Source organism: Calypte anna, chromosome 4A (genome assembly GCF_003957555.1).
Source record: "Calypte anna isolate BGI_N300 chromosome 4A, bCalAnn1_v1.p, whole genome shotgun sequence".
Classification (NCBI taxonomy): Eukaryota; Metazoa; Chordata; class Aves; order Apodiformes; family Trochilidae; genus Calypte; species Calypte anna.
Genome location: NC_044248.1, coordinates 20,656,421 through 20,683,118, shown reverse-complemented (window position 1 = coordinate 20,683,118; position 26,698 = coordinate 20,656,421). Strand labels below are relative to the sequence as shown.

At 37.3% G+C, this 26,698-nt stretch overlaps 1 protein-coding gene across 1 annotated transcript; it reads left to right on the top strand.

Moving 5' to 3' along the window:
* Positions 1-4,318: 4,318 nt before the first annotated feature.
* Positions 4,319-25,820, top strand: FGL1 (fibrinogen like 1). Its single transcript, XM_008491844.2, has 9 exons — positions 4,319-4,391; positions 6,038-6,112; positions 8,248-8,323; positions 13,688-13,868; positions 16,834-16,993; positions 18,640-18,737; positions 20,114-20,202; positions 20,773-20,960; positions 24,879-25,820. Exons 3-9 carry the CDS (start codon positions 8,258-8,260, stop codon positions 25,036-25,038), a joined length of 942 nt encoding a protein of 313 aa, XP_008490066.1. The 5' UTR covers positions 4,319-4,391; positions 6,038-6,112; positions 8,248-8,257; the 3' UTR covers positions 25,039-25,820.
* The last annotated feature ends 878 nt before the right edge of the window (positions 25,821-26,698 follow it).

The window sequence follows — 26,698 nt, the reverse complement described above, 5'->3', positions numbered from 1 at the left end:
ACTTCAGTGCCGGTGGAGAAGAGAGCAATTTTTGATGATCCACTGGAGCATAGTAGCCATCAGAAGCAATACAGAGGGAAACAGGCATTAGCTGCCCTGGTCAGACCTCTGAGAAGTGTATGAATCTCAACAGAAGAATAGACAGGATCCCTGTTGTAAACCTTTCCAACATCTCTAAGTGTCAGTAAAGTAATCTTGATACTGCTATTACCTTCTAAGTCTATAGTACTTATTTTTTATATGCACTGGAGATATTACACTCTAGTCAAATATTAGTGACTGGCATCAAACCTAGTGCAAAAAAAAGTGGTGTGATGGAGACATGAAGCATAACCAGCCCTGTTTTATTAAACAGGCTTCTTTCACACAACCAAACTACATGAGAAGCACCACCATTGCCCTGCCTAGAAGCCCTACAACAATTTTTTGCTCATTGTCCCCTTTTTATTACAGCTGTCCAAACTGTTGCCCAAACCCAGCTTAGCTTTTTGATAATTTTATTCTCTTGGATATGTGGATCACCTTTTATGTAAATAAAATTAACTTTCTGTACAGTCTAAAGTAACTCCATTCAAGCAGATAGTGCTGTACTGGCTTTCATCAGTAGTCTGCCCTGGACCATTGTAAGCCACTTAACATGTCAGTCAGCTATGCAAACACCCACAGCACTGTGTGTGTGAAGCTGCCATGCAATGTTTTTATTTGTGGAAAACAGTGGGGAGATACAATAGTATTCTGATAACTGGCACATTGTCAGTTATAAATACTTTATCAGATTTTCTTGTAAACATACCATGCAATTCTGAAGTGAGTCTATACAAAATAAGAACAACAAACAAACATTTACTTTTGGAAAGGAGGCTAACTGTAAAAACATGGAGATAAAGAGATATTTAATCATGAAGCTGAGTTTGCCTGTCTTTGATTTCAGCTCTGTTCTGATTCAGTAACAAAATACCATTGTGGAAGTAACACATTCCTACTACTTTATATGTTGGCTATACAATACTGAATGCACATTTTCAAATATGTGATTCGGGCCAACCCTAGAATGGAGTCCATTACATGTTTTCTATTTTATCTTTAGCATTACACAAAGAGAATGCAGAGAACATAAACAAATTATTTTGTAACTAATGGAATGAAAGTATATTTTGACAAACACAGAGTAGTACTTAATGATTGTACCATCTTTGACACTTCTGTATCCACAACTGAACAACATGACAACTGAATGTGATTTAAAACTTCATTGGATAAAAATCATACACATGAGAAAAATTAAAGCTTTGTGTTTTGTAAGTGGTGCTTAACACTGGCATTACAGCTTATCAAGGAAATAGAAGTGATTTTTTTTGTACTAGGAAAGCTTCTTGTGTGCTTGTAACTTCTCTGAGTATGAATGATAAAAGGATGCTATTATGCACACATTATCTTGTGTTTGCTGGTGTGAGAATCTTAGAATTGTTTTGGTTGGAGGGGACCTTAAGAATTATGCTGTTCCAAGCCCCCTGCTATGAACAGTGACACCTCTGACTACTTGACCAGGGTTGCTCAAAGCCTCATCTAACCTGGCCTTGAACACTTCCAGGGATGGGGCATCCACAGCTCCTCTGGGCAAGCTGTTCTAGTGTCTCACCAACCTCATACTAAAAAATTTCTTACTAATAACTAATCTATATCTACCCTCTTTCAGTTTAAAACCATTAACCCTCATCCTCTTACTGTGCTCTTTATCAAGGAGTCCTTCCTATTCTTTCCTGTAGCCCCCTTTAAACACTGGAAGGCCACTATAAAATCTCATGGAGAGATGGAATCTCTCCTCTCAGCCAAGCAACCTCGACTCTCCCAGCCTTGCCTCACAGGAGAGGTGTTCCATCTATCTGATTATTTTTCTTTCCCTCCTCTGGACCCACTCCAACAGGTCCGTATCCTGCCTGTGTTGAGGACTCCAGAGCTGGACACAATACTCCAGCTGGGGACTCACTGGAGCTTTTTTTATGCAGCCCAGGATACAAGTGGCTTTTAGAGGTATGAGTGCACATTGACAGTTTATATTTACCTTTTCACTCACTAAGTCCTTCTCTGCAGACCTGCTCTCAATCCACTCATCCCTCAGCCTGTGTCTACGTTTGGGGTGTCCCAAAGCTAGCTTCTGTCAGATAAAATACCTGTGGAGGTACTCAGCTGAAAGTGCTAATATGATTGGAACAAAGATTGAGGGCTTTTTGTGATAGCCATTTCTTTCAAACATTCACAAAAGATATAAAATTGATTTAATACAACTGAGTGTCTTTACCTTGCTCATAGGAAGTAATAAACATGTTCATTAATTTAGAAGTGAGGAGCAGCATTTTATCCTTTATACATACTTTTGTCAAAACCTGGTAAGAGTAATGATCATTGCTGTATTTTGCTTCACTTCTGTGCAAAGTCTCCCAAGAGCAGCAAACCTCAATAAGATTTTTGTGAACAGCCAGACCCCCCTGAAGGCTCTGTTAAAGCACATGGAAAATGAGGATGTCATTGGTGGTAACCAACATGGCTTCACCAAGGAGAAGTCATGTCTGACAGATTTGGTGGGCTTTTACAGGGGGGTCACAGGAGCATGTAGCAATAGAACAAGAGGAGCTTTAAATTGAAAAAGGGTAAATATAGATTAGACATTAGGAAGAAATTCTTTAGTATGAGGGTAGTGATACACTGGAACAGGACTGGAAGTTGTGGCTGCCCCGTCCCTGGAAGTGTTCAAGGCCAGGTTGGATGGGGCTTTGAGTAACCTGGTCTGGTGGGAGATGGCCTTGCCCATGCAGGGGTTTGGAACTGGATGATCTTGAAGGTCCCTTCCATCCCAAACCTTTCTATGATTCTATGATTAAGGTCTATGCCATTTGTCAGTTATTCAGTATTATATATCCAACATGAAAGAAAGACTCTTCTCTCTTCCTTTTATACTTATATGACTTACATTTGTGTACTCTTTGAGAGTCTTCTATTTAATATGTTTATTCTTGTATAACCATTCTGGTGGTGGGTAGACTAAAGGCTTCTTGATAACACAAATATCTGACTTGACAGTGTATATAATTCTTGTTTAACTGAACCACAGCCATGCATTGTAGCCATTCAGTCTTTGTTTAAAGACTTTAAGGGATGGAGAATCTTCTTGTAGCCTTCAATAAATTATTTAAATGGTTAATAAATCCGAGTTTAAAATGCCACGCTTTTTTTTCCACTTTCTAAATTCAGAGCCCACCTACCAAGTAACCGTGGGTTACTTGGTCATGCATGTGTCTCCCTCCTTGCAGAAGTCATTAGCCATAGCAAGATTCCCAGTAAAACTTATGTGCTAAATGATTTTGAATTTTTAATGATTCTTATTGTAGGCTACTCATGAGAAGTTTATTGCAATTATTAAATATTTGAAATTCAGAATATGCATTTAATTACTTGGGGTAATGTAATTAGTAAAGAAAAATACTACCAGATTCCAAATAATACACCAGAATTTATTAAAACGAAGTGTGCAACAAGTATTAGTCTTCAAAATGAAGTTGATATGGTGTGAATGTTGATATTGTGGAGTGTAAAACTCTTTTTACTGCTTTTGTTTAATATTTCTTTAAGACTTCATTTCTTCCAGAAGCATTCCTTTAAACATACTCATTTCTTGAAGTTTTTGGAAAGAGGCAACATCGAAGGAGGGCAAACACTCAAATTGCATTATAAAACATTCTGTGATGTATTCATCTGGCTCTAAAAAGCTTATATAGAGAGTAATTTTGTCTAATCAAGTCACTGAGGTCAGGTGCTCCTGAATGCCTTCCAATTTAGCTAAAAAATACTGCCTTACATCAAACAAGATGCCTTTTTTTTCTTGTTGCCTTTGCCTTTGTCTGTACAATGTTTGGGAGGTAGTGGAGTGTGTGGGGTGGGACCAGAAAATTTTTATTTTAGCACCTCTAACATCTATATAACTTCTATCTGAGTGATTATGCTTTATTTCTGAATCATTTGAGTCAGTTACGTTCTCCATATACCCCTGATTCAGGAAAGCATTGGAGCATATGGCTGAGTATGATGCTGAGAGACATTTCCTGGATTGGAGCAGTAAAAGAGAATGGGTGATCCTTTGTTATTTTTGGTCTGTTTTTATTTCAGCAGTGTTGTGTTAGGCGCAGAATTACTGTCTTCTCCCTCTTATGTTGCAATTTAGTCTTGATAACTGCACTTTCTCAGAAAAATTCCTGCCCAGTGACTCATAACAGATGTAATACTCAACTCTACAGAATTTAATAGCAAAAACAATCACAGACTGGGAAGGGCTCTGGAATTCTTTGCATCAGCTTAAGAAGATTTTAACAGCTTCGAGTTCTGTCCAGAGGGAAAAGGTAAACATTTGAGGTACTTGTGAGGGAAGAGGGAAGAATTAAATGCAGTTGCTACAGTTTTGCATTAAAAATAGTATGTTTTTTAAGGTCATATAACTGGTGCAATGTTGCTAATGATGTATGAATGCGTTAACAGGATCTAGCTATTTTGCCATGATATCTGGTTAGATAATAAACCTCAGATTCAAATCTGTATTTCCTAAATTTATAATAATAGATAGCTGTATGAACAAGACTGCTTTCAAAGCATAAAAGTAGATCAAATAATGAATCATTGTCCGTTGTTCAGATGAGGAAAGTGGGGAAATTTTGGCAACACTGCCTAATGAAAACAAGCAAAATTTGTGCATGAGTTTAAACATCAAAACAGTTTGAATATTAAAAAAGCAAACAAAAAACTTTCAAGTTTGTGTCTGTGTTTTGGAAGCTTTTCTCTTACTAATAATGAAATTATTAGCAATGCAATTCTTTTTGACACTGTACCAACATAAATAGGCATCTGAATTCCATCTAGTTTACTATCTCCAGAATTCAGGCACAAGGCTAGGAGTTAAACAGTTTCTTAGCACAGAGTTTTTCTAATGTTATGAAGTCTATTTAGTAGCTTGTTGTTGAAAGATGTGGAAAAATACCAAGTTTAGGTGAAGTTTGAACATAGGCTTGTCTGACTAGCCTGTAAAGGAAGCCCAGGAGCACAGAAAGAAAAAAGGTGCCTTTCTAGAATTTTCATTTCATAGCTCTGGAGAAATCTTTCTGCACAGCTGTGCCAATGCACATTCTGGGTGTAATCTTTGAATAGTAAGTGAATAATCTCATATTGATAGAATTTCGAGGTTTTACCAGAGTTGCTGCTAAACTTCAATTTTACTAAAACAGGAAGTGATTTTTTTTCAGCTCTTAAGGGTTTTTGGTTTTAATATGAAAATATTACACTATGGTTTTCTCGCTGTGTCATGATGTGTGGTGAGCAATCTGCATGTCTACTGTCTAAAATTTTCCCACTAGAGGCTCTGCAGAAATTCAGATTTTTTCTTATTACTTGTTGAAGCAACACAGGTGTTATAACAAACAGTTATAACACCTCTCAGTGCATACAAACTCTTTGGATTCCTTAGCATGAGCAACAAAAAATATTTGCTGGTTACGCAATTGTTTTCGTCTGTGACATGGATTAAGATTTCCAATATTTTGCAGGTTTTTTGATTGAATGTTTTCACTGCATTGTGTGTGAATGTTTATCAGTGGTTGTATTTTCTCCCAACATTTTTACTTACTTCACCTTCCACATACATTTCTAGATAAGGCATTTTAAATAACTGTGTAACAATCAGGATAAATATTTATATAAGTGGAGAAATTATATTAAGAAACTGACTTTCAAAACAGTTTTTCCTAGTGCAAGATTTCAAGATCCCTTGAATAGAACTTTACCTTTACATATTACCAAAGAGCATGGATGTATGCTTTCAGGAAACTGTTACTAATGCAACCTTTTTGGAAGCATTCTGTAGAAATGTGGAAAACTAGGAAATAGTTAATACTATCAATTATTCAAAGACTGAACCTGTTGATTCAGTTAGAGAATGCAAAGCACTTTGAACGTGGATGGGGTTGTACTATATTTACCAATTTTCTTATCATTCTAGGTTTGAACATTTGGTGAATCTCTTCTGGGATCAGATAAGCTACAGGACTTTGCAGTAGCCGTAATTACGACTGTTGTAAGCTGAAAGTGCATGTTTTATCATGGCAGAAACCTCTGAAATCCAAATTAATAACAGAATTCAGTGCCAGGCAGTTCCTTCAGGTTTCCTACCTCCCTCATTTTAAGCCTGAAATTTGCAGGATTCACTGCTTCATGCCACTTCAGGCTGACAGCTGGGGTTCAGCCTGGAGAAAAGAAAGCTCCAGGGAGCCTCCAGCAGCCTTCCAGTACCTGAAGGGGCCTACAAGAAAGCAGGGGGCCTTTTTGCAAGTGATGGTGTAGTAATAGGACAAGGGATAACAGCTTTAAAATGGAAGGGGGTAGATTTAGGTTAGACATTAAGAAAAAAATATTTACTGTGGTGGTGGTGAGACATTGGCACAGGTTGCCCAGGGAAGCTATGGATTTGCTCTCTCTGGAAGCAGTCAAGGCCATGTTGCATGAGGCTTTCAGTAACATGGTCCAGTGCAAGGTGTTCCACTAGATTTATGGCACAGAAATAACTTAGCTCAAGATTTTCCTTTGAAACCTTCTACTCATGAAAGATTTTGTAGGTAATCTTTTATGGATTCCTTTGTAATCCTTAGAGGTAGATATCACCTAATAGGAGTGTTTTGCAGCTGAATGACAGATGTTGTGTATGTCCCTAGTATTAAAAAACCCACAACCCTTCTGAGCTGTGTGTAACATGAATCAATGGGTACAGATTACCCTCAACATCTTGTGGCTGCATCAGTCAAGTGCAAAAAGTGGTGTTACAAGCTTTATACAGATATACTCAGGCCTCACAGCTCTATGCTTTCACATATAGCTAGCTTTCAAACTAGTACAACAGAACTGGAAAAAAGGAATGTTGCTCACTTAAATAAGGTAACTGTTATTTAAAAAGCATCTTAAGTATTTTATAGGTAAGTGTCGAAAACAAATTTGGTGGGGCTGTTAATTCGTACTCTTGAATGAGGTTGGACTTGTCCAATTTTACAAGAACTTTTAAACATACTTCCCATAGGCACCTTGCTTTTCTTTGTATATGAAAAAGTACAGTCTGCCAAAGTTCCACTGATGTTTTATATTAATTGCTGTAGAAACATGAGTGGAAATTTCCATAAAGTTGGTATTTCAATAAGCACATGCTGACATTGAATCATTAATCTCTATTATAGATCTTATGCTTTGTCTAACCACAGATGCTTTAACATATAGTTAGCTGATTTATTTAAAACAAACAGAAAAAGCTGAGTGAACTCATATTTTGGTTTAAACAGGCATTAGCATATGCTGAATGAAAGTATTTTAAATTTTTAAAAAAAGAAATATTCCTCAGTTAATAGCTTCTAGTAGTTTAAGTAATCCCTCTAGAATTGGTTCATGTATAACCTATGTAATTTGTTTAGTAATTAGAGGTTTTGGTTTTTCATCTGTGAGATGAAAAGCACACATCTACCTTACAGAAAACCTTATGGCTAAGGTTTGCCAGGTGGTGAGATATAAACATGATTGTTCTAGCATATGAAATAATTTTCCCATAGTAATGGGATTTAAACTCCTGTGGGTGATATGGTACAAATGTGAAACTACTAGCTGAATGATGTCATCTTTGTCACTGTTCAAATAAAAACCATTATACATTTTTTGCCACAAATTACTCTATAACAGTAAAATTATCTCCATACTCTCGTGACAGACTGAAGCTGCACGAATCTTCAGTTTAAGGACTAGCTGAATTCAGTTGTTAAGTACTTGCATATAACAAAGAGTTTTATCCCGGCTTCAAAGGACCAGCAAGGAATATTCCCTTCTTTTCAGAGCATTTTAAAAATGTTATTTTGCTGTTGTCTTAGATCACAATAGAATATGTGAACAACTATCTTGAACAGGTATCTTGAACAGCTATCCTAAAATACATTGAGAGCTCTGACACAAAGTGGCCTAAAAGGATAACTTCTGTTTTTACTGGGTTTTGGAGTTGTACTTGATCAGACTAATTTACACATTTGTAATAAAGCCTAACTATGCATTATATTTACAATATATGAAAAAATAATTATAGGGTAAATAGATTATTTCAGATAAAATTTAAGATCTAAGGTGTAAATATTTACTTTTAATGCTTAAGTTAACAAGTATTTCCTTTGTTCCTCTACTTCACAGCTTCCAAAGAATGAAGATTTTGATAATGATTGATTTTGTCCTTGCAGCTAGTTTGATGGATAATGCTGACAGTTCTGTAAGTTCTAGTAATTAAATTTTCCTATAGAGTATCATCTAAATATTTTCATACCTTTCCCTCCATAGTGCTTACAATTTATCTCAGCTACATGGGACAGCAGAACTTTTGATGGAAAAGATAAGAATGCAGGGCAAAACTGAATGAGTGGGAAAATAACCTCAAATTGTGCTCAGGAGAGAGAAAAGAAATGTAGGGGAAGATAAATGTTTGGACAACAGCACTGAAGAAAGTAATTCAGTCAGTTTGTTACCGGATCCAACACGAAACAGGAGGTGATATAATATCTTTGCTGAAAGGATATCATATGCTGCATTAACAGGCTTATTGTAAATACAGAGCCAAGCAGGACAATCACACTGATATTCAGGGGTAAAGCTAACTCAGTTTTGAGCAGCATACTCACAGAAAGGCAAAACCCAGGAACTCCTAAAGCAGAGGCTGCAGCAGTAGTATGTCTGGACACTGACACTCAGTTTGAAGAACGTGTCTATCCTTTTCTACCTTGCCCACTTGCCATACAACTTCTTCTCAGCTAAGATCCACAGGTTCATATTCTTACTTTGTCCCATGTTACTGTTAAAATTCACACTCAGAAACAATGACCAAAGTTCCTTCAGGTCTAGCTCCCCAAACCTTCTACTATGTATTCTGACTCTTCAGAAGAAACCCTAACACACCCAAAACACTCCACTGCTTAAAATGCTTTTAACCTCACCAGTCCTCTACTGTCTGTCTTGGCTGTCCCTCCTAGTTTGATATTCAGGTCCTAACTAGCAGGGGCTTGGGAGAATGATTTGTTGATTTGTAATTGCCTAGGTGGAAGTGGTTGCTGAATTTACAGCTATGTGAACACCATTGTTTGCTGCTTACATTATCTTATGGAAGCCTTTTGTTCAGATAAGTAGTTCTATAGGGGCAAAATAGAAAGCACATGCCTCTGTAATAATTTCTGCTCAGTGGAGAAAAATAATACTAGTTTTTGTAGAAGTCTACTGAGAAAAAAGCATTACTGTGAAATGCATTTCCTTTCTTTTGATTTTTTATTTGGGATATTATGGGCTTTTCTGACCCCATGACTAAAAACTGGGAACATTCTGAAGTTTACCTCTAAGTTTTCACATTTTAATCTTATTAAAACACTAATCTCATTAGAGGTTTTTTTGAGCTCATTTAACTTCTAGAAATATAGGAAATAGCACCTCAAGTAAATTTTTTGCATTTTTATAGTTTTCATAAAGTATTCTGAGTCTAACTTATAGCATCATTTTTTTAACAGAACGTCACTAGCTGCTAAATAGTTTATACAGTAATGAAATAAAGATTGTGAATGCACATTAACTGCAGCAGCTGGTTAAATATGTGACAACATGTCCAAGAGCAGAGCTGTCAGCAGTTGTTAGATAATTGCTTCTCAGTGTGTGGTACAAACAGTTGCTTCACTGAAACAGGCAGAAAAAGTTCTGTTCAGTCCCGTTGCAATCACTGGGTACTACTGTCCACTAGAGACAGGCAGAAGCAAAGTAACTTTTTGAGAATTTCTTCTTTGTAATAATTTTAACTTTGGTCCATATCTAACAAAATGAATAGCAATATGTTGTATCTGCTCACTTTTATAACCCTAAATTACATTTGCTTTTATGTTACTCTAGCTGAGCACTGGTTTAATTCCAATGATTTTGAAAGCATTAACCTGTGAAAAAGTGTAGCACTACATTAAAAACAAAACCAAAAACCAAACAACAAAAAAACCTGCAGATCAAAAAGCTCCATTGATCCAGCTTGAAGTTACACAGTTAACTTGTGATTGTCCCATGGGAAAAATAAGGGTGGAATTCCAAATATGAGAGCTGTGATTTTGCTGTTCAGCACCAAAGTGTAATGGGATTTGTCTGCCCCTGAAAGAGATTTCAATGGGGAGGCTGGAGTCAGGGAGAGAAAGCAAAGTATCAGATACTGGTACTTTTCATGTGTAGGTTACTTCAAAACTCAGTTTCTTCTCAGTCTTTTCTTTCTTATGGTGTAGTTATTCAGTGTGGCTGGTCATTTCTTGATTGTCATTTACTGTTTACCAGTACTGAGCCTTAATCCTTTTCATCAGGAAAGTGATATATGTAATGTACATAATTACTGTTCACCCCATAATGAGTGTATTGTTTGTAGAGCAGATGAGAATCAGCTCAGTGTTAGTTTTAAATTTTCATTAATTAATTCACAGTCTTTACATAAACAAAAAGAAACAGTCTATTTAAAATGTAAAGTTAAGACTCATATTTAGAGGCATAGCCTGTTGCAGGCTTGTGTTTAATTTAATTCAAAGGAAAGAACATTTTATGGTAGTATATGAAGTAGTATCATACTGAATTTAGGTACCCAGTTTTTCTAAGGTATGATAAGATTTTGGGGAAATTCTGTACTTTTAACCGAATCACAGTAACAGAACTGCTTTTAGCAGTATTAATGTGTGAATTTATCCATTTTCACTACACCTGGAAGAAACACCCTGAGCTGCCTGTGGCTGCCCTTCTTCAACCCTCTAGACCATGCTCTCTCCAGAACATTGTGGCTCTGTGGCTCAGACCTTGCCATGTGTTAGAGAATACCCACCTATGAAAATGCAAGAGTCTGGCCACAGGGGCCACCATTTCCAGGATCACCCTGGTCTTTCCTAGTGTATTTTACCATGTTCTCCAAAGCTGCTAGTACTGAGTAAAGGCTGACACAGGCTACCTTTCTCAATAAACAAATGCTGCTGTAAAACTAATAAGTGTGACATGATGGATCTTTTATCATTCTTAACGTGATATGATTAGGATTAATATTTGGTCTGACTGTTAACATATGTTATTTGACAGCTTTACTTCTATATTTAGCATTAGTTAGCCAGGGTGGGCCTTAAAGGTTTTTTTATTCTTATTTCTTGACTATTCCTCAACCCACCTATGCAGCTTTCTGGTTCTGCATAATATTCTGTATGCACTTGAGACAAGTTTGAGAATTTGCAGACCTGTCAAGGAAGTCTCTTCTGTATCTCCCACTTCAACTCAGCCTCTGTGAAGGGTTTCTATGAGGCTGCAGATACAAGTTGAGACAACTACCCTGTAAAGACTGCTTAACAGTGCATCCTTTCTTTGTGATATGCAACGTTACACATTAACCAGTGCTTATGGTAATATAACATCCCTCTAGGCCACTGCAGGAAGTTTGTCTCATTGTGTGCACGTATTCTTAATATTTTCTTCTCTCATTTCCTGCTAGAAGAAAAGGAAGTTAAGCTAGATCTTGTATAGCCATCAACAACTAGAAAGTATTTTCAAGGGAGTGTTCTGAAATATGATAGGACTCTGAGGAAATAGGTCATCGGCTTTGTTTATTCTTCCAGAAATACCAGCATTTGGTAAACATTTGGTAAACTTTACAGCTCTTCCTTGTGGTCGAGCATCTTACAGCCTTCTCAGGACCCAATAGCAAGCAGGCAGCTGGATTCTGCTGGCACACCTTCTGCCAAAGCATCCTGACAGGAGCAGCCCAAACCCAGAGAGGCAGCTGAACCTTTTCCTCTCAAACAGGTCACTGACACATTGCTTAGTCCCACCCCATGTACATTCTCCATTCTTTTATTCCACCAGATATATTGGATTGTTAGTTAAGTATGAATTAAAGCAAGCAACTAATACACTTCAGAAATATTTAAAGCAGAGGTCTGTATTCAGATTTGTTCTGCAAAATCAGCATGCCTGGTCATCAAGTGTTTCAGTCTGACTAAATATTGCAGGCAAATGGAACATGATGGATAAAAACCATTTTGCTGAACTAATGAACGTGGATTCTTCTATGTATCTTGAAATGTCTCTAGTTCATTTCTCTGTTGAAAGTGAATTGCATTGTCTCTAGTGAAAAGGAAAAGGAGCTGGGACGTCTGTGACATTTATTTCTATCACAAATAACAGGCCATACTCATGACACAGTTCATATGGCTGTTTCTTGGCAGTAGCAGAAGTTCCTCTGCTTTTTAGCTAGTACTATAAATCACTTATGAAGAAAACTTGCATGTAGTAGAGCCATAAAATGCAGATTCTAATCAATACCATTAGTTTAATTTAAAAAGTTTATTCTTGAAGTTGTGGAGAACGGTACTGAAAAGCCATCAGTCTAACCAGTTTATGCTCCATAGACACCTAGAGAATGGTGTCAGCTTTTCAAATAGAAGAAAATCAGAAGTCACTGCAGCAAGGAAGTGACAAGAAGCTCTTTGGTGGAAGTGATTATTGAAAATAGGTGAAGCCTGAGCCTGTTACAAATAAAAGTATGCAGATGCCACTGGAGTTAGACATCTGTATGCTACTTCATATCCCTCTACAGTTCAGTGTAGTGGGATGTTCTACAACCTTAGCTCATGTAAATAATGTTGCCCTGTAAATAAGGTTGCAGCGGGATAGAATTACTGCATATTTGTTCTTGCATATTGGATTTCCAAAAGGTTGCCCTCGGGTTTTGCTTTAACAGCATTAGTTGTGCTATTGTGCAAGCACCACAGTCACTATTTGCCCATATGAAATTGCAAACACAGTGTTACAGATACAAACTCTCATGTCACATTTGTAAAAGGTATCAAAGGCTTTTTTTCCCCTATGCTGAAATCAAATTTGTTTAATGTGTATTTGAAAATATACAGGCTATTTTAATTTAAGCTTCTTAAATTAGGTTCTGTTCACATCTAAAAACAATTATTTACTGCTCTATGTACTTTCAGCATGTCAGAATTTGGAACAATTGTTCCAGCTCTCTTGTTATGTATCTGTATTGGCACCAGACTGCAATAAGAGTTAGGTATCACCATATCAGAGTCACTCCCTGTGCATGACAAAATTAAATGTATAAGTCACAGCACAATATTGAAAAATATCAAAAAGTTTTTAACTTTTATTTTCCATGCATATTCACAGGTTCTTAGGAATGTTTTATTTTAGCATGCCAAAAATAAGCTTGAAACTTTACAATATTTATATTGGCAACACTAAATACTTGTAAGAAGAGTATAACGTAAAAGAATTTGAAAAATGCTCAATGAAGTTGAGAATGTGTGGATTGTACAACTGTTTTCAGTTAGAGCTAGTAGTTACAGCCACTAAAGAGGTCTCTTTGCAAAGCAAGTGTATGTTTGGACACTCTGTAATATACAAAATAATTTTAAATAGCAGTAGCAATTGAGGTAGAAGTCAACAAAGTGTCTGTTGGAAATTGCAACCAAAATATTGTATTCTAGTTAAATTTTATTTATGGTTTGCTTGGGGTTTTTTGTGTCACATGTTAAACTTGACAAAAAAACGATGATTTTGCACTAAGGTATTTTTTCCTCTCTAGGATTTACAGAACTGTTTTCAAGAGCAGATACAACTTCAGGGCCAGGTGAGGCTTCTGGAACATCGTGTGAAACAGCAGCAGTTAAAAATTATGCAGCTTTTAGAGAAGAAAGAGTTACAGTCCAGTGACAGAGGAGATGGAAACAGTTTCATTGATTTGGGAGGAAAAAGACAGTATTCAGGTCAGAAATAAAGCCATTCTTTTCATTTCCATTCACTATAATGATACCCAGAAGCTTTAGCACAATTGGACCCTTTTACTTATTGTTTTAAAAGCTCATAGAAAATTGTTTGTTTAAAACATACTGTTCAGTTTTTACCTAGGCCTGCTGCTGCAGGGAAAAATTGTTAGTGTTACACAGTATAAATCAAATCAGAATTGAAGTGGTTCATTGATTTATTCATAGTACATAATTAAAAACAATCAGAGAATAGTAAGTTCAGAATAAATATCAGCAATACAACAGATAAAATTAAATAATAGATATTTACAAAATATTAATAAAGAGTTGCAGATTTCTAAACAGCCTTCTTTGATTAATCTCAAAAAGTTTTAACCCACAGGACAAGTTCACATTCACACGGTCACAGGGTCATGTGGGTTACAAGCACACACTGATTCTGTTCTAATCTGTAAAGTCCCTGAGGCATCCATGTTTACACACATAATCCTGGCATAATGACATCTGCATCTTGCTTTAGTAATGTTCTGTATATTGCACCATTTTGACTGAGTTAGGTTGAGCTCAGGACATCATGGCCTCTGAAGCACTGATTTTAAGTTGTTTTTGTAATCTCACCAGCATTCTAGTACTGATCTGGCCCCTCTGCAGTGGAAGAAGGCTAAATGTGTTAGCCCACAGTAGCTGGAGTGAGACCCAAACTCTTAAAATAATTAACATTAATTAAAATAATTAAACACCACCCAAACCAAGAGTTGGGCTGAAAATACAGTTTGAGGGTCTGATTCTTGGATGGTTTTCATAGAATGGCTTAGGGTGGACGGGAACCTTAGAGATCCAACCTCCAACCTCCCTGCCAGGAGCAGGGATGCCTCTCATCTAGACAAGGTTGCTCAGACCTCATCCAGACTCACCTTGAACATCTCCACAACTTCTCTGGGCAATCTGTTCCAGAGTCTCACCATCCTCGTACTGAAGAATTTCTTCCTAAGATATGGTCTACACCTACTCTCCTTCAGTTTAAAACCATTTCCCCTTGCCCTGTCAATGGGCACTCTTATGAAAAGTCTCTTCCAGCCTTTTTGTAAGTTCCCTTCAGATATTGGAAGGCAGCTGTGAGGTCCCCCTGGAGTCATCTTTTCTTCAGGATGAACAATCCCAGCTCCTCAGCCTCTCCTCACAGCAGAGATGCTTCAGCCCCTGGATCATCTTTGTGGCTCTCCTCTGGACTCATTCCAATAGATCTATGTCCTTCTTGTGGTAGGGATACCAGATGTCGACCCAGTAGTCACAGTTCTGCCCAGATAGTTTAAATTTCTGTAATTTTTAATAACCTTGTTTGAATATACTTGTAGTATTTATGCTGCTGCAAGAAATCACAACATATACCAAGGCATTAAATATAGTAAGTCACTATTAAAATGAAATTAAAAGCAGTTGTAAGCATTACTTTACATTTTAACTGTATATTTATTTATGTATTCAGTACCCCAGAATACTTTCTTATTGTTATTACGGCTGGGTCATTTGTTACTGGAAAAGATTATTAAAACCACATTTAGCTGAAAGATATTTTTCCTTTCCTAGCATGTTCCCCAGTTTATTTTCTTAAAATGTGATCCTAACAAACAAATCTAAGTTGTTCTGGTTTTTTATTATTTTTCCCATTATTGTTCCTCTTTCCTTATTCCTTGGAAAATGCTTTTCCCTGTTGAAACTGCATTATTTCATTCAAACTGCTGTAGCATTTTAATGTCAATAGAGCTGGATAAATTAAGAGTTGGACAGAGAAGGAGAATTTCCACACTATAGACACCTGCTAAAAATTAAAATATGCTTAAATGTTTTGCTAACCCACTAAGAAAATAATGGACCAGAAAAGCTATTTTTAATACGAATATTAAACATTTTCTATAAGAAAGCTTGGCTGTTATTTAAAACATGTTTTCTATTGCAGTTTAGTCAAGACCTGGCAGAGCTATTTGTTTTCAGTATAAACTGTTTATTTTCTATGCCTAATCTTCACTGAGGCTTTCCCTGAGAAGAAACACAGTTTAGCAAGTTCCAAACTGGCCTGGAAGGGTGGCCAACATGTTCATAAATGTTTCAAGGAAAATCTTGCAGTCAACCTGTCTTACCTTTGCCAGGAAAAACAGAACTGTTGAAAATTATTCATCTTTACTGTGTGACTGCTTGATGGTAGATTACATATAAGCAATGAACTCCTTTCATTTCTTAACTCCTAGAGGAAAAAAGATAAGATCATACAATTACATTGCTCTTGTATTTTCATGAGCACTGAATTTTGCTGTAAATGCTGGTTAGTCACTACCGCCAATGCAGACCAGACTGTAAATGGTATCAGGCAGATGTGGTCCCATTTTACACCTACATTACACTTTTTGGGGTAGTCTGTGTATTTTTGTGCCTGCATAGAACAAGAGATGAGTTTCATCAGGTTGTTATGCAAATATTTCCCATTTCTACAATGGTAATTCCATCCTCTTTTTGGTGTTTTTTGGCAGTTCTCCTGTGACGTTTCTGGACACAGAAGACCATGCTTGCTTTTAAGGGTTATTTTGTGTTTTACATGTAGACAAGTTATATGATTGTGAAGGGATTCTAATGTGGATTTTACCATTATAAATTAAAAGTGACACTATTTAAACCAAAAGAATTAGTTTTCTAGTCAAATGAACCCCAAATTGGGAGTATTTTATGGTAGAACAAAGATTCTTTTAAGGTAATGTCAAAATAATTACAGCTCAATGAAGCTTTAAAGCAACACAAATACAAGTAAATGAACAAAAGTCATACAAGTGTATTTGCAGAGGTATTTCCTTTATACTGGTGTGATTCATATGTGACTCTTACTTGACATGTTGATTTTTGTTACTGACTGGATTTCCGATTTTGCCAGTAAATAAAGGACTAAAAAAGTGTCCACTAAATGTTTTGTGAACAGACTGTGCAGAAATCTACAATGATGGCCACAAGCAAAGTGGGTTTTATAAGATGAAACCTATCCAGAGTCCTACTGAATTCCTTGCCTTCTGTGACATGTCTGAAGGGGGTGGTTGGACTGTTTTTCAGAGGCGTTCTGATGGCAGCCAGAACTTTGACAGGTAGGTGCTAGACTTAGTTATTAAAATTGGAAACAAAGTGAACAAACATTGAAACAGATAGACCTAAGTTAAGATTTAACTTTAGAACTAGTTACTGGGGAGATAAAAGGGAGGATTGGTTATTCTGTGGGGCAGCCTCCAGGTGAGATACCACTCCTGGCTCTGGCTCTCTTCTAGGAGACATCTCTTCCAGTCTTTTCCTCATGGGTTGTGTATTTGATATGAGGTCACTTGAATGCCAAATGCATTAACAATTGTTGGAACAGGAACTCTTAGTGACACAGAAAGGACTGCCTTATTTTTTGCAAATCATAAAAAAATCTAAAGAAAAAAAGTGATAATGTAAGACATTTGTTTGAACTAAAATACTGCCAGCAAACAATTTTGAGAGAAAACCACCACAGACTAATTTGTAATTCATGGTAAAATGCCTCAAGGGAAGGTAAGATGTCTGAGAACTTGATTTGTAGACATCTTGCCTTTGCCAAGATTCCAACATTTTTTGAAATGTCCAAAAGTGAATTTTTTTTGTGATGCAAGACTTGAATGTGTAAAAACCCCACAAACATTAAAAGCATCAAGGAGGTTTTCTAAGCCTCCACTTTGCCCATGTTTTTCACGTATCTGCATTCTTCTGTGGATTTGTGTCTTACCAGTGGTTATAATTACTTTAACTAACTTTGAAATAACCCTGTGAAATAGAGAAATGATCCCCAAAGAGGATGAAAAACGGCACTTCAGCCATGAAAACTTTGCTATTCTTATTTTATAAAATATAGTCAGACAAACTACCGGGGTAATCTGTAGCAGCCTACAATTGTTACCACCACACAACACTCATTCTTCTTCCTTGCCAAAGACTATTAGCTACTTAAGTTACAGAGGCTGCTTTCTCTTATGATGCCTGTCCACAGCCTAATACTTTCACCCATTGGTTGAAGTATGGTTGCTTCTCATCAAGGAAACAGCTCATATTTTTGTCTCTGCTAGAACATGTCATGAAACCAAAACCACTGAGAAAGTGTTTCAAAGCCACTGTAGACAGGGAAAGGATTCAATGCTTTCAGTGTGCACATTAATTCTTGAAACTATGCATCCATATGAGTCAAAAATTGTTAGAATCAGTCAGTAAGTCAAATCTGGAGACAGCTAGGTAGTACCTCAATTTGCAAAAATATATATCCAGCTGCAGGAGTTTCATAGCTTAATCAGATGACAGAAAATAAAGAAACATTGCTTTTGAAACACCTACATATTAACTTAGACCTCTGGATTTAATAAAGAAAAATGTTTTCACTTCAGGTAAATTGTGCTATACCTGAGATTGTCCTGAGCTAATTTGTTTTCTTCTGGTCTTAAAATCTATCAATCTTAAATAACTTTAAAGGTACCTCTAGGACTACTCTTTGGACTGAGATGCGGTGACCAGTGTACTGAGAGATTCATCCTTTCACATCTTCACATGTGAAGATCAACAACGTAAATAAGATCATAAAGTCTAAAATATTTGTTTATTAATGTCCTTGAGCAGGACATTGGACTAGATTACCTCCTGAGATTCTTTCCAATTTGAATTATTCCATGATATATGATTGAATGATAAAATAAACACCTAAGAAAACTTAGAGTTTTTTTACTTTTTTCAGACTCTGGACTGATTACGAAGAAGGCTTTGGAAATTTTGTTTCTAAAAATGGTGAATATTGGCTTGGAAATAAAAATCTTCATTATTTGACTAATCAAGGTAAGATTTGCAATAGTCTTCTGTTGTTTCTGGTTTTTTTGCTCTTTCCAGGGTATTTTTTGTTAGCATAAATCCTCTGTTCTGTTGTTAGTCTCCATGGATTTCTCCAAGTTACAGAAAAAAACACAGCTGAATATGTGTTTTCTAACAAATGGTTCAAAACTGACATGGGGCCAGTGGCATGCAGGGAGCACCTACAAAACCAGGAACAATAAATAGGAGAATACCTTACAAGAATTATTATCAGTAACAGTCTGGAGTAAGGTAGTAAGATGTACCTATTCATTTAGTCAGGGCTTTACATGGCTGCTCAGGCTATTGAACAAAAGTAAATCTAGGCCTCTCCTGTTGATTAGGCCAGTTTTAGAAAGCCATTTCCATCTTTCTAATAGTCACTCAATCTCAGATAACTTCTGCTTTGCCATAGAATGTTGGATATACAAAACTTAGCCAGCTGACTTAGCCGACTTAGCCAGCTAATTAATATGGAAAGCCATGCCACCAGGATGTGGTCCTCCTTTAATTCTTCTATCTTGAGAGTATAAAAATCTTATTTTTCTTAGCTGATTTATTTGTCTTGGAGCAAATCCAGAGAAGAGTCACAAAGATGTTCCAGAAGGCTGGAGTTCTCCTCCCATGAATACAGGCTGAGACAGCTGCGGTTGTTCAGCCTGGAGAAGGCTTCAGGGAGACCTTATAGTGGCCTTAGAGCTGGGGAGGGACTTTTTACAAGGGCACGTAGTGATAGGATGAGAGGTAACAATTTTAAACTGAAAGAGGGTAGGTTTAGGTTAGACATTAGGAAGAAATACAGTATGACTGTGGAAGTGTCATGGGGGGTTGGACTAGATGATCTCCAGAGGTCCCTTTCAACCCCTGACATTCTGTGACTCTGTGGTGAGACACTGGAACGTGTTGCCCAGGGAAGTTGTGGATGCTCTCTCTCTGGACATGTTGATGGTCAGGTTAAGAAACCCAATCTAGTGGGAAGTGTCCTTGCCCATGCAGGGAGGTTGAAACTTGATGATCTTTAAGGTCCCTTCGAACCCAAACCATTCTATGATTCTCACTATCTTTTCATTATGACCCCAAATACCTTCCTAAACCAGAAAGCCCACAAGGCCATGCTTTAGGCATTTTGTGTATACACTTGGAAATCTGTAATGCAATAGCTGTAAAATTTTCTAAGCTGAATTAGGTGAATAAAGACAAAGTATAATAAGATATCCTTTAAACCCATAAAATACGCTGTCATGATAGAGATAAGTTTAACAATAAAAACATAGTGTTTTAGTCTTCTGCTGTTAAACTTAGTTCTGAAAAGTAGTGAGATAGGCTAGTTTACCCAAATTAATTTGTGCTGTTATTTTTTTAAGGGAACTATACTTTAAGAATTGATCTAACTGATTTTGAAGGAGAACGGCGTTTTGCACAATATGCAAGATTCAGAGTCAGAGGTGAAGAGGTAATAAGATATTAAATAATGACTAGAGGTTTTAATGAAAATGTAGATTCTATAGACAGACAATAAACATGCAAGTTGCTTAATATTCTAAAGGTTTGTATGGACCCTTATCATATTTTCTTTCTTATAAATAGTTGGAATTTTCAAATGTATAATAATAGTGGTTTACATTGATACATCAATTCACACTTTCTGTAAGATGTGTGAATCATTTGGTTCAGCAGCCGTGGATAAAAGCAGGTTTTCTATTTTGTTGATATTGCCAATAATATTTGTTGGCAATATTATATTGTAACAATCTGATTTGTTAATATGTACTGCAAACCAATATTGTTTTCCTTATGTCCTATATATATAAGGTTGATCACAAATTTTACCCCAGTAATCATCTTTACACTCCTTCATTATCTAGTACACACTGGTTTTGTGTCACAATTATTTCTGAGCATAAAAGTAGTAGGAAATGGAACAGATTAGTTTCCTCTTTGTGATTTCAATCTCTTACTTGCTAAAGGTTAAAGACATACTGGTTTATTTTTTTTTCTTTCCTTGCTTCACATTTTTCATTAGCATTCTTATGAGATGAATTGTGGTGAATACTCTGGCACAGCTGGTGATTCCCTTACTGGTGGATTTCATCCTGAAGTAAAATGGTGGGCTGATCATCGAGGAATGAAATTCAGTACTAGAGACAGGGACAATGACAACTATGAAAGGAACTGTGCTGAAGAGGAAAAGTCTGGCTGGTGGTTTAACAGGTATCTTGATTTTATATCATTACTGTCAATTCTTCTGCTTCATGCATATTCATACAATAATAACATCTGATAGAAAGCAGGACTGGCATTTTTTGTTATATTTGCAATCTGCCCTTGCCCCCTACCAGAGATCTCAGTACTGGCAAGACTAAAACTCCTCTTAGAAGGGACAGCACCTAGTGCACAGCTCAACCTGTCTGGGATCATGGTATTTGCCATAGGCTTTGGTTGGCTTTGTAATGAGCCAGTGAGGAGATCATTCTGGCCCTTTAAGGTAACCAGTTTTTACACAAGTAGGTCATGTAGAGTTTGCAGATGTGTCCCTGTTGTACTTCATTCTTGCATTTCTCCTGCACTGCACCAGATCAGATGTGGCAGTAATACAGAATATCTGACAAGTTAAGCTAGTGCCAGGTTACTAACCCTCATTTTTTTCACCTCAGTACACAGCACCTCACTCCTGTTACTCCTTCCTTATCAAGACTGGAATGCATCCACTCAGTTTCTGTTGTTGAGCATGGCTGGACCAAGAGGAAGATTTTTTAAAATATAATTCAAGAAAAGAATGTGAAAATCCAACTTTAAAAATATGAATTAGAAAAGAAAGGATAAAACTGGTAGCCTTAGCACCATCTCTATAGGTAGCTATGTTCTTCGCCTTATTTAATTAGATAAATATAGCCATGAAGAGAAACTCTGTAGTCTAGCTGTGTGATAAAGAGGCTTAAAATACAACTCAGAGGAGCTTACTACTCTCTCACTGTGATCTCAGTTCACTTGGCAAGAGCTGCCAGGCTGGATCAACCCCATTGTTTTTCTCTGTTGTGTCATCCTTTGTTTCTGTTTTTTAACTCCTCATTTTCCAGATTCTGTTTCCTTAAGTAGTCTGGATCCAGCATAGCCACTATGATTTAGCTATTAACTCACAATTGTTTCACAGCTGATAACTTTTAATACATTATAGTATATTTGCAGGGATAGTGGGTCAGCAGAATATTTGAAACATATGGAAAAAAATCACATAGAGACAAAGTTTTCTGCAGTTCTCTGAAGCGGGAGAGCCATTCTTGCTCCTAGGGCTGCTCCTGAGGCCTCGGGGTTTAGCCCATTCCTGGACGATGTCCTAGGGCTGTTCCTGAGGCCTCGGGATCTACCCCTTCTTGCCTGCTCCTGGGGCTCCTCGAGCTGTGGGCTTCTCCATCCTTACTGAAGAGTGAGTGCTCTCTCCGTGGGTGTCGGCTGCTCTCTTATTGGCCCCGTGCTCCTGCACATGCTCAGGAGAGAGGCCAGACACAGGTGAACCCACACCCACTCATCAATAACTCAGGGCACCTGGTCCTATCTCACTACAGTTCTCCTGAAAGCTGAGATAGAAAAGGGAAAGGCAACAGCATTGGAAACCCTTTTTCTGTGAAATCAGCACTTTTGTGGGTTTAGAGGAATTGCTAGAGCTCAGGTAATATAAGGTTCTGATCCCATGCCATGGAGTTCATTAACAGTGAATCAGTCACTTTTAGTCAACTCCATACAGTTTTTGTCTTTTAAAAGCTTTTTTTATTTATTTCAGGTTGGATTGGTCTGGACAAAAGAATGATCCCTTTGCAAAAGTAGCTCTACAGCAGAACTTGACAGTTATTAATACCTTGTAGTTATATATAATAACTACTAAAGATAGCTGACTCCTACCAGGCTAGTTCCTATTATGGCTGTGTAGCTCATGCTCTTAAAGTGATAGTCTTATCTGGATAATTAAAATGAGCTACTAACAGTGTTATTCCACTGCCTTTTTTATGTTAAGCCTAACATAACATTCTGTGCTGCAAAATACTAGAAAATGTAACTATCCTGAAATACTACCCAAAAGAACAGTACTGGCAGAGAAAGGAAAGCACTCAGAACATGTATTTGTCATGCACAGATTAGCAAACACAGAAGGAATCAGTGCTTCTGGCTGGTTTGTAGAGGAGCTCCCATCTATGAAGTAATATTTTACAGCCAGCTCTGTGCAATCTGGACTAGTAAAATACAGAAACACCCAGATAATAAGAATACCAAAGGATGTGACACAGTGAGGGCACATAGAACTAGCTCACATCTAGTTTTAAACCACTGGTCTTGCTCCAGCTCAGCACTTGTTATCATGGACTTATGCAGAAAAGTAAGTCCTCTGCACTCCTTTATAGGCAAAGACCCAGAAGAGATTTTCAGCTTGGATGCAAATCCATAGAGCTGGGTTCAGCCTGGTACTGCACCCAGCTCATAAGGTTTCCTGCACCCAGGGAGTTGCAAAGGACAGTAGGCTTGGAACTAGTAAAAGAAGAACTCACATCTCTAGGTGGACGCAAGATTATTCTTTCCCCAGAAATCCCAGTTTTATCTAGACCATGCATGGATGATCACTGTGGATCAGTGGACAGGCATCAAGTGGGGGCCACAGATCTCCCTCAGGCTTCCTGTCTCACCAGTCACCCTGAGACAGCACAGCTACATCCATGTGGTGCTGTGATGGAGTCAGTAAGTTCAGGCAGAACTCATATAGTTCTTCAGGGAACCAAATCCATCTCTCCACATCTGTTGTTCAGTTAATAAATAATTTAGATAAAATGTCAATGTTTAATGGCGTGCTGACAGTACTTCTGAAATTATTGCAGTGCACTTTGTTAATTAAAAATTAGCCAATCAAAAAGAAAGAAGAAACATAGGCTAGCTTTAAAGTGTTTATTGACTTATGAATAAACAGTGCTTCATAATACCATACCAATAACCAAAAGCCAGTTGTTTCTTTGGTATGGCCAGTTAGTTAGACAGCATCTAGTTGGTTACAGAATACTGTGTATTTTTCCTATTGGTGCCTCCCATTGCTATTTAAGAGTTACTACTGGCTCATGTTGCTGTTGACAAAATCATGTTTTTCCTGCTTTCATCAAAGGAAATAAATGAAGGGGTCCCATTGATTCAGATACCTCTTAGCAACTGTGATTCTTTTAATGAAATCTGTGTTTTCATTCAAAGTAGACAGTGCCTGATCAACACAGAATTTGTATGGCTAGGAACATTATGTTAACTGATACAAGTTGGTCATTCTAAAAACCAATGTCACTTGATATCTGCAGTTCATAAGCTGTCAGCCAACACATTACCAAATTGAGCTTAAAAACTGCAAGCAATGAATAAGCATATACATGAGAATATTCCTATGAGGCTTTTATCACAGTTTGTCTTTCAGTTCTCAAAAAATGTTTTTAATGAAGTGTAAGCAAAGCCAAAGATACTAAGATTTGCCAGTAATAATATCCATAAGGTTCATTTGGACTGTTTGTTGCTTGCATATTTTCTGAAGTCTGCTTTTGAAATCCATCATGGTGTTCAATAGTGAGATATTAGCAGCACTTACAGCCAAATACTGAATTGGCAGCTAAACTAAGCTGTTTCATTACAATGTGTTTCTTTGAGCCATTGTAACACAATGTCTGCTTCAAGTGTTAAAGAACAAAAAACCCCAAAACAAAACAACCAAAAGACCCCCAAACAAACAAGCAAAAACTTTGGAGGGTATAAGCAAATAAAATACCAGCTCTGATGATCCAGTGAATTCATATACATCATCTATTTGTAAATTGAAGTCCACAGCTAAATAAGGAAAGTGACGGTGGGATTCTCTTTTTGTCATATAAAGCACCACGTGGAGTAATTGCAAAACTTAGGAGGGGCTACTCTGGAACAAAAAAAAAAGCGGCACAGCATTTCTTTCCCAAAGTTTTGCTTACTATATGCCCTGACCTGAACAGCTCTGGAATAATTCTCCACTGAAGCAGATGAGGAGGCAAAAACTCCGAGACTCATGCAGTAACTACAAATGCCTGCAGGTTTTTGACAGGAGGGAGGCCTTATTTCTGTTTCCTTTTGCTTTTCCTCCAGGTGTCACTCTGCCAACTTGAACGGTTTGTACTACAAAGGCCCCTACACGGCAAAGACAGACAACGGGATTGTTTGGTACACTTGGCACGGGTGGTGGTATTCTCTGAAATCTGTTGTCATGAAGGTCAGACCAGCAGACTTCAAACCTGATGTTGTTTAAGTACTTTATTAAGATGACTTATCTAGATAATCTGTTAGCAAATCAGGCCAAGTTAAAACTAATGGGCTGGTTTTTGCTGCTCAGCTGTGCATATATAAATCTGGAATAATTCCTCTGCAACCAGTAGTTTTATGGGATGTAAATGAGAAAACAATCTGGCCTATGAATCTGTAGAAACAATTACTACTGCTAACACATATTCGGGGTTTTTTAAAAAGGTAGTTGTGCAACTAGAAATAAGGACATCTTCATCAACGTGGAGAGTTTTTTACTTCTGCAGTACTTACAAATCCTTTCATCTCTTAAAAAAACAATTTTGTCACTGTGTTGTCTGAAAAATTAATTGTACATGTTACAACTGAAAAGTATTTCAATGCAAGTGTAAAGCTGGTATAGTCAGTGGACAGAACATACTTTCTTTGGAATTATTCAAGACTTTATAAGTGAGGTGCCTGTAAATTCCTCTTAATTACTTGTTGCCTGTGTTGTGTACATAGCTCACATTACAAATATAAAGGATCAGGCAGGGAGTTGAAGGGAGAGAAGGGATGCTACCAGGCTACAATCGGTTGAATGCAGCATACAGAAGTGGATTGTCTGATGTCAGTGAAGCATTTCTAGGACTGGTCACATCATTTCAATCTAACATTTTTAGATGGTCAGGAATTATGCTTTTCTTCTTCTAGGTAACTATTATGCCTTCGGAGTTTTTTTGGTAACATTAGGTAACAAAACCTGGACTTTAATGTGTTGACATTTAGAGTTTACCAAAAGGCTAAATAATAAAAGCTGCAACTAATTCTAATGTGAACTACACTTTCTGTGACTGCCATGATACATGTACAAAGGGAAGCGTATTTTATGTGCAGCTAAAATCTGGCACGTTAGAAGTTCTTAGTGTTTGACTCTATAAATCTTTACCTTCTTCATGTATTTGTTAGGCTCCACAGCTCTCCAGATTTGAATGCTTTGTTCAGTCACTTCAAAGCGATTCTGACTCTAAGGCTATCTTCTTTTCCTATGTCCTTGTCTGGGGTTCCTGATCTTTCCCTCTTCTTAAGCTACAGATGTGTAACAAAAATTGTCAGACACTCTGCCCACCCCTGGCTTTCCTGTCTACCACATCAATGGGATCTAATAAAGAACATAACAAGAATCAATGGTTAGTGCTTGCTGCCCATGGAGAAGATAGGAACATGCCCTAGAAAGCTATGTGATGGAAATGTAATCCATTGCTGCTGAGCAGATGCAAATGATAATTTAAAAAAAGCACATGGATCTGAGCCAAACCTGGGCATTCTTGTTTCCCTGCTTTCCTATAACAGTTTTGCTTTTGTGGTTAGACTTCCAGTCTCTCTCTCTCTCTGTCCAAATAACTTTCCAACCTGGCAGCCAGTTTCATTCAAGCTTAACATAAGTGAAACTAACTTTGGCAATCTCTCAATCAATTTATAACTAGATTGATAATGAGTTCAGGTCAGAAAAATGGTAACTCCCTGCATGTCCATTTTTGCTTCCATTTCCATCCTCCAAAACGAAAAGTTTGGCAAAAATCCTTGAAAGAATTGCATGGAATAAGGGAGGGAGATGTGTAAAATGATTGGGGGGAAAAAGAGAGGCCCATATGAAACAGTCTCACTCAGACAAATCAGACTACACT

Excerpts from the sequence above, each read along its gene's own strand:
- FGL1 (XM_008491844.2), top strand. The coding sequence starts at position 8,258 with ATGAAGATTTTGATAATGATTGATTTTGTCCTTGCAGCTAGTTTGATG. Across the intron at positions 8,324-13,687 it reads TGGATAATGCTGACAGTTCT|GATTTACAGAACTGTTTTCA; the intron begins GTAAGTTCTAGT and ends TTTCCTCTCTAG. Across the intron at positions 20,203-20,772 it reads TCAGAGTCAGAGGTGAAGAG|CATTCTTATGAGATGAATTG; the intron begins GTAATAAGATAT and ends ATTTTTCATTAG.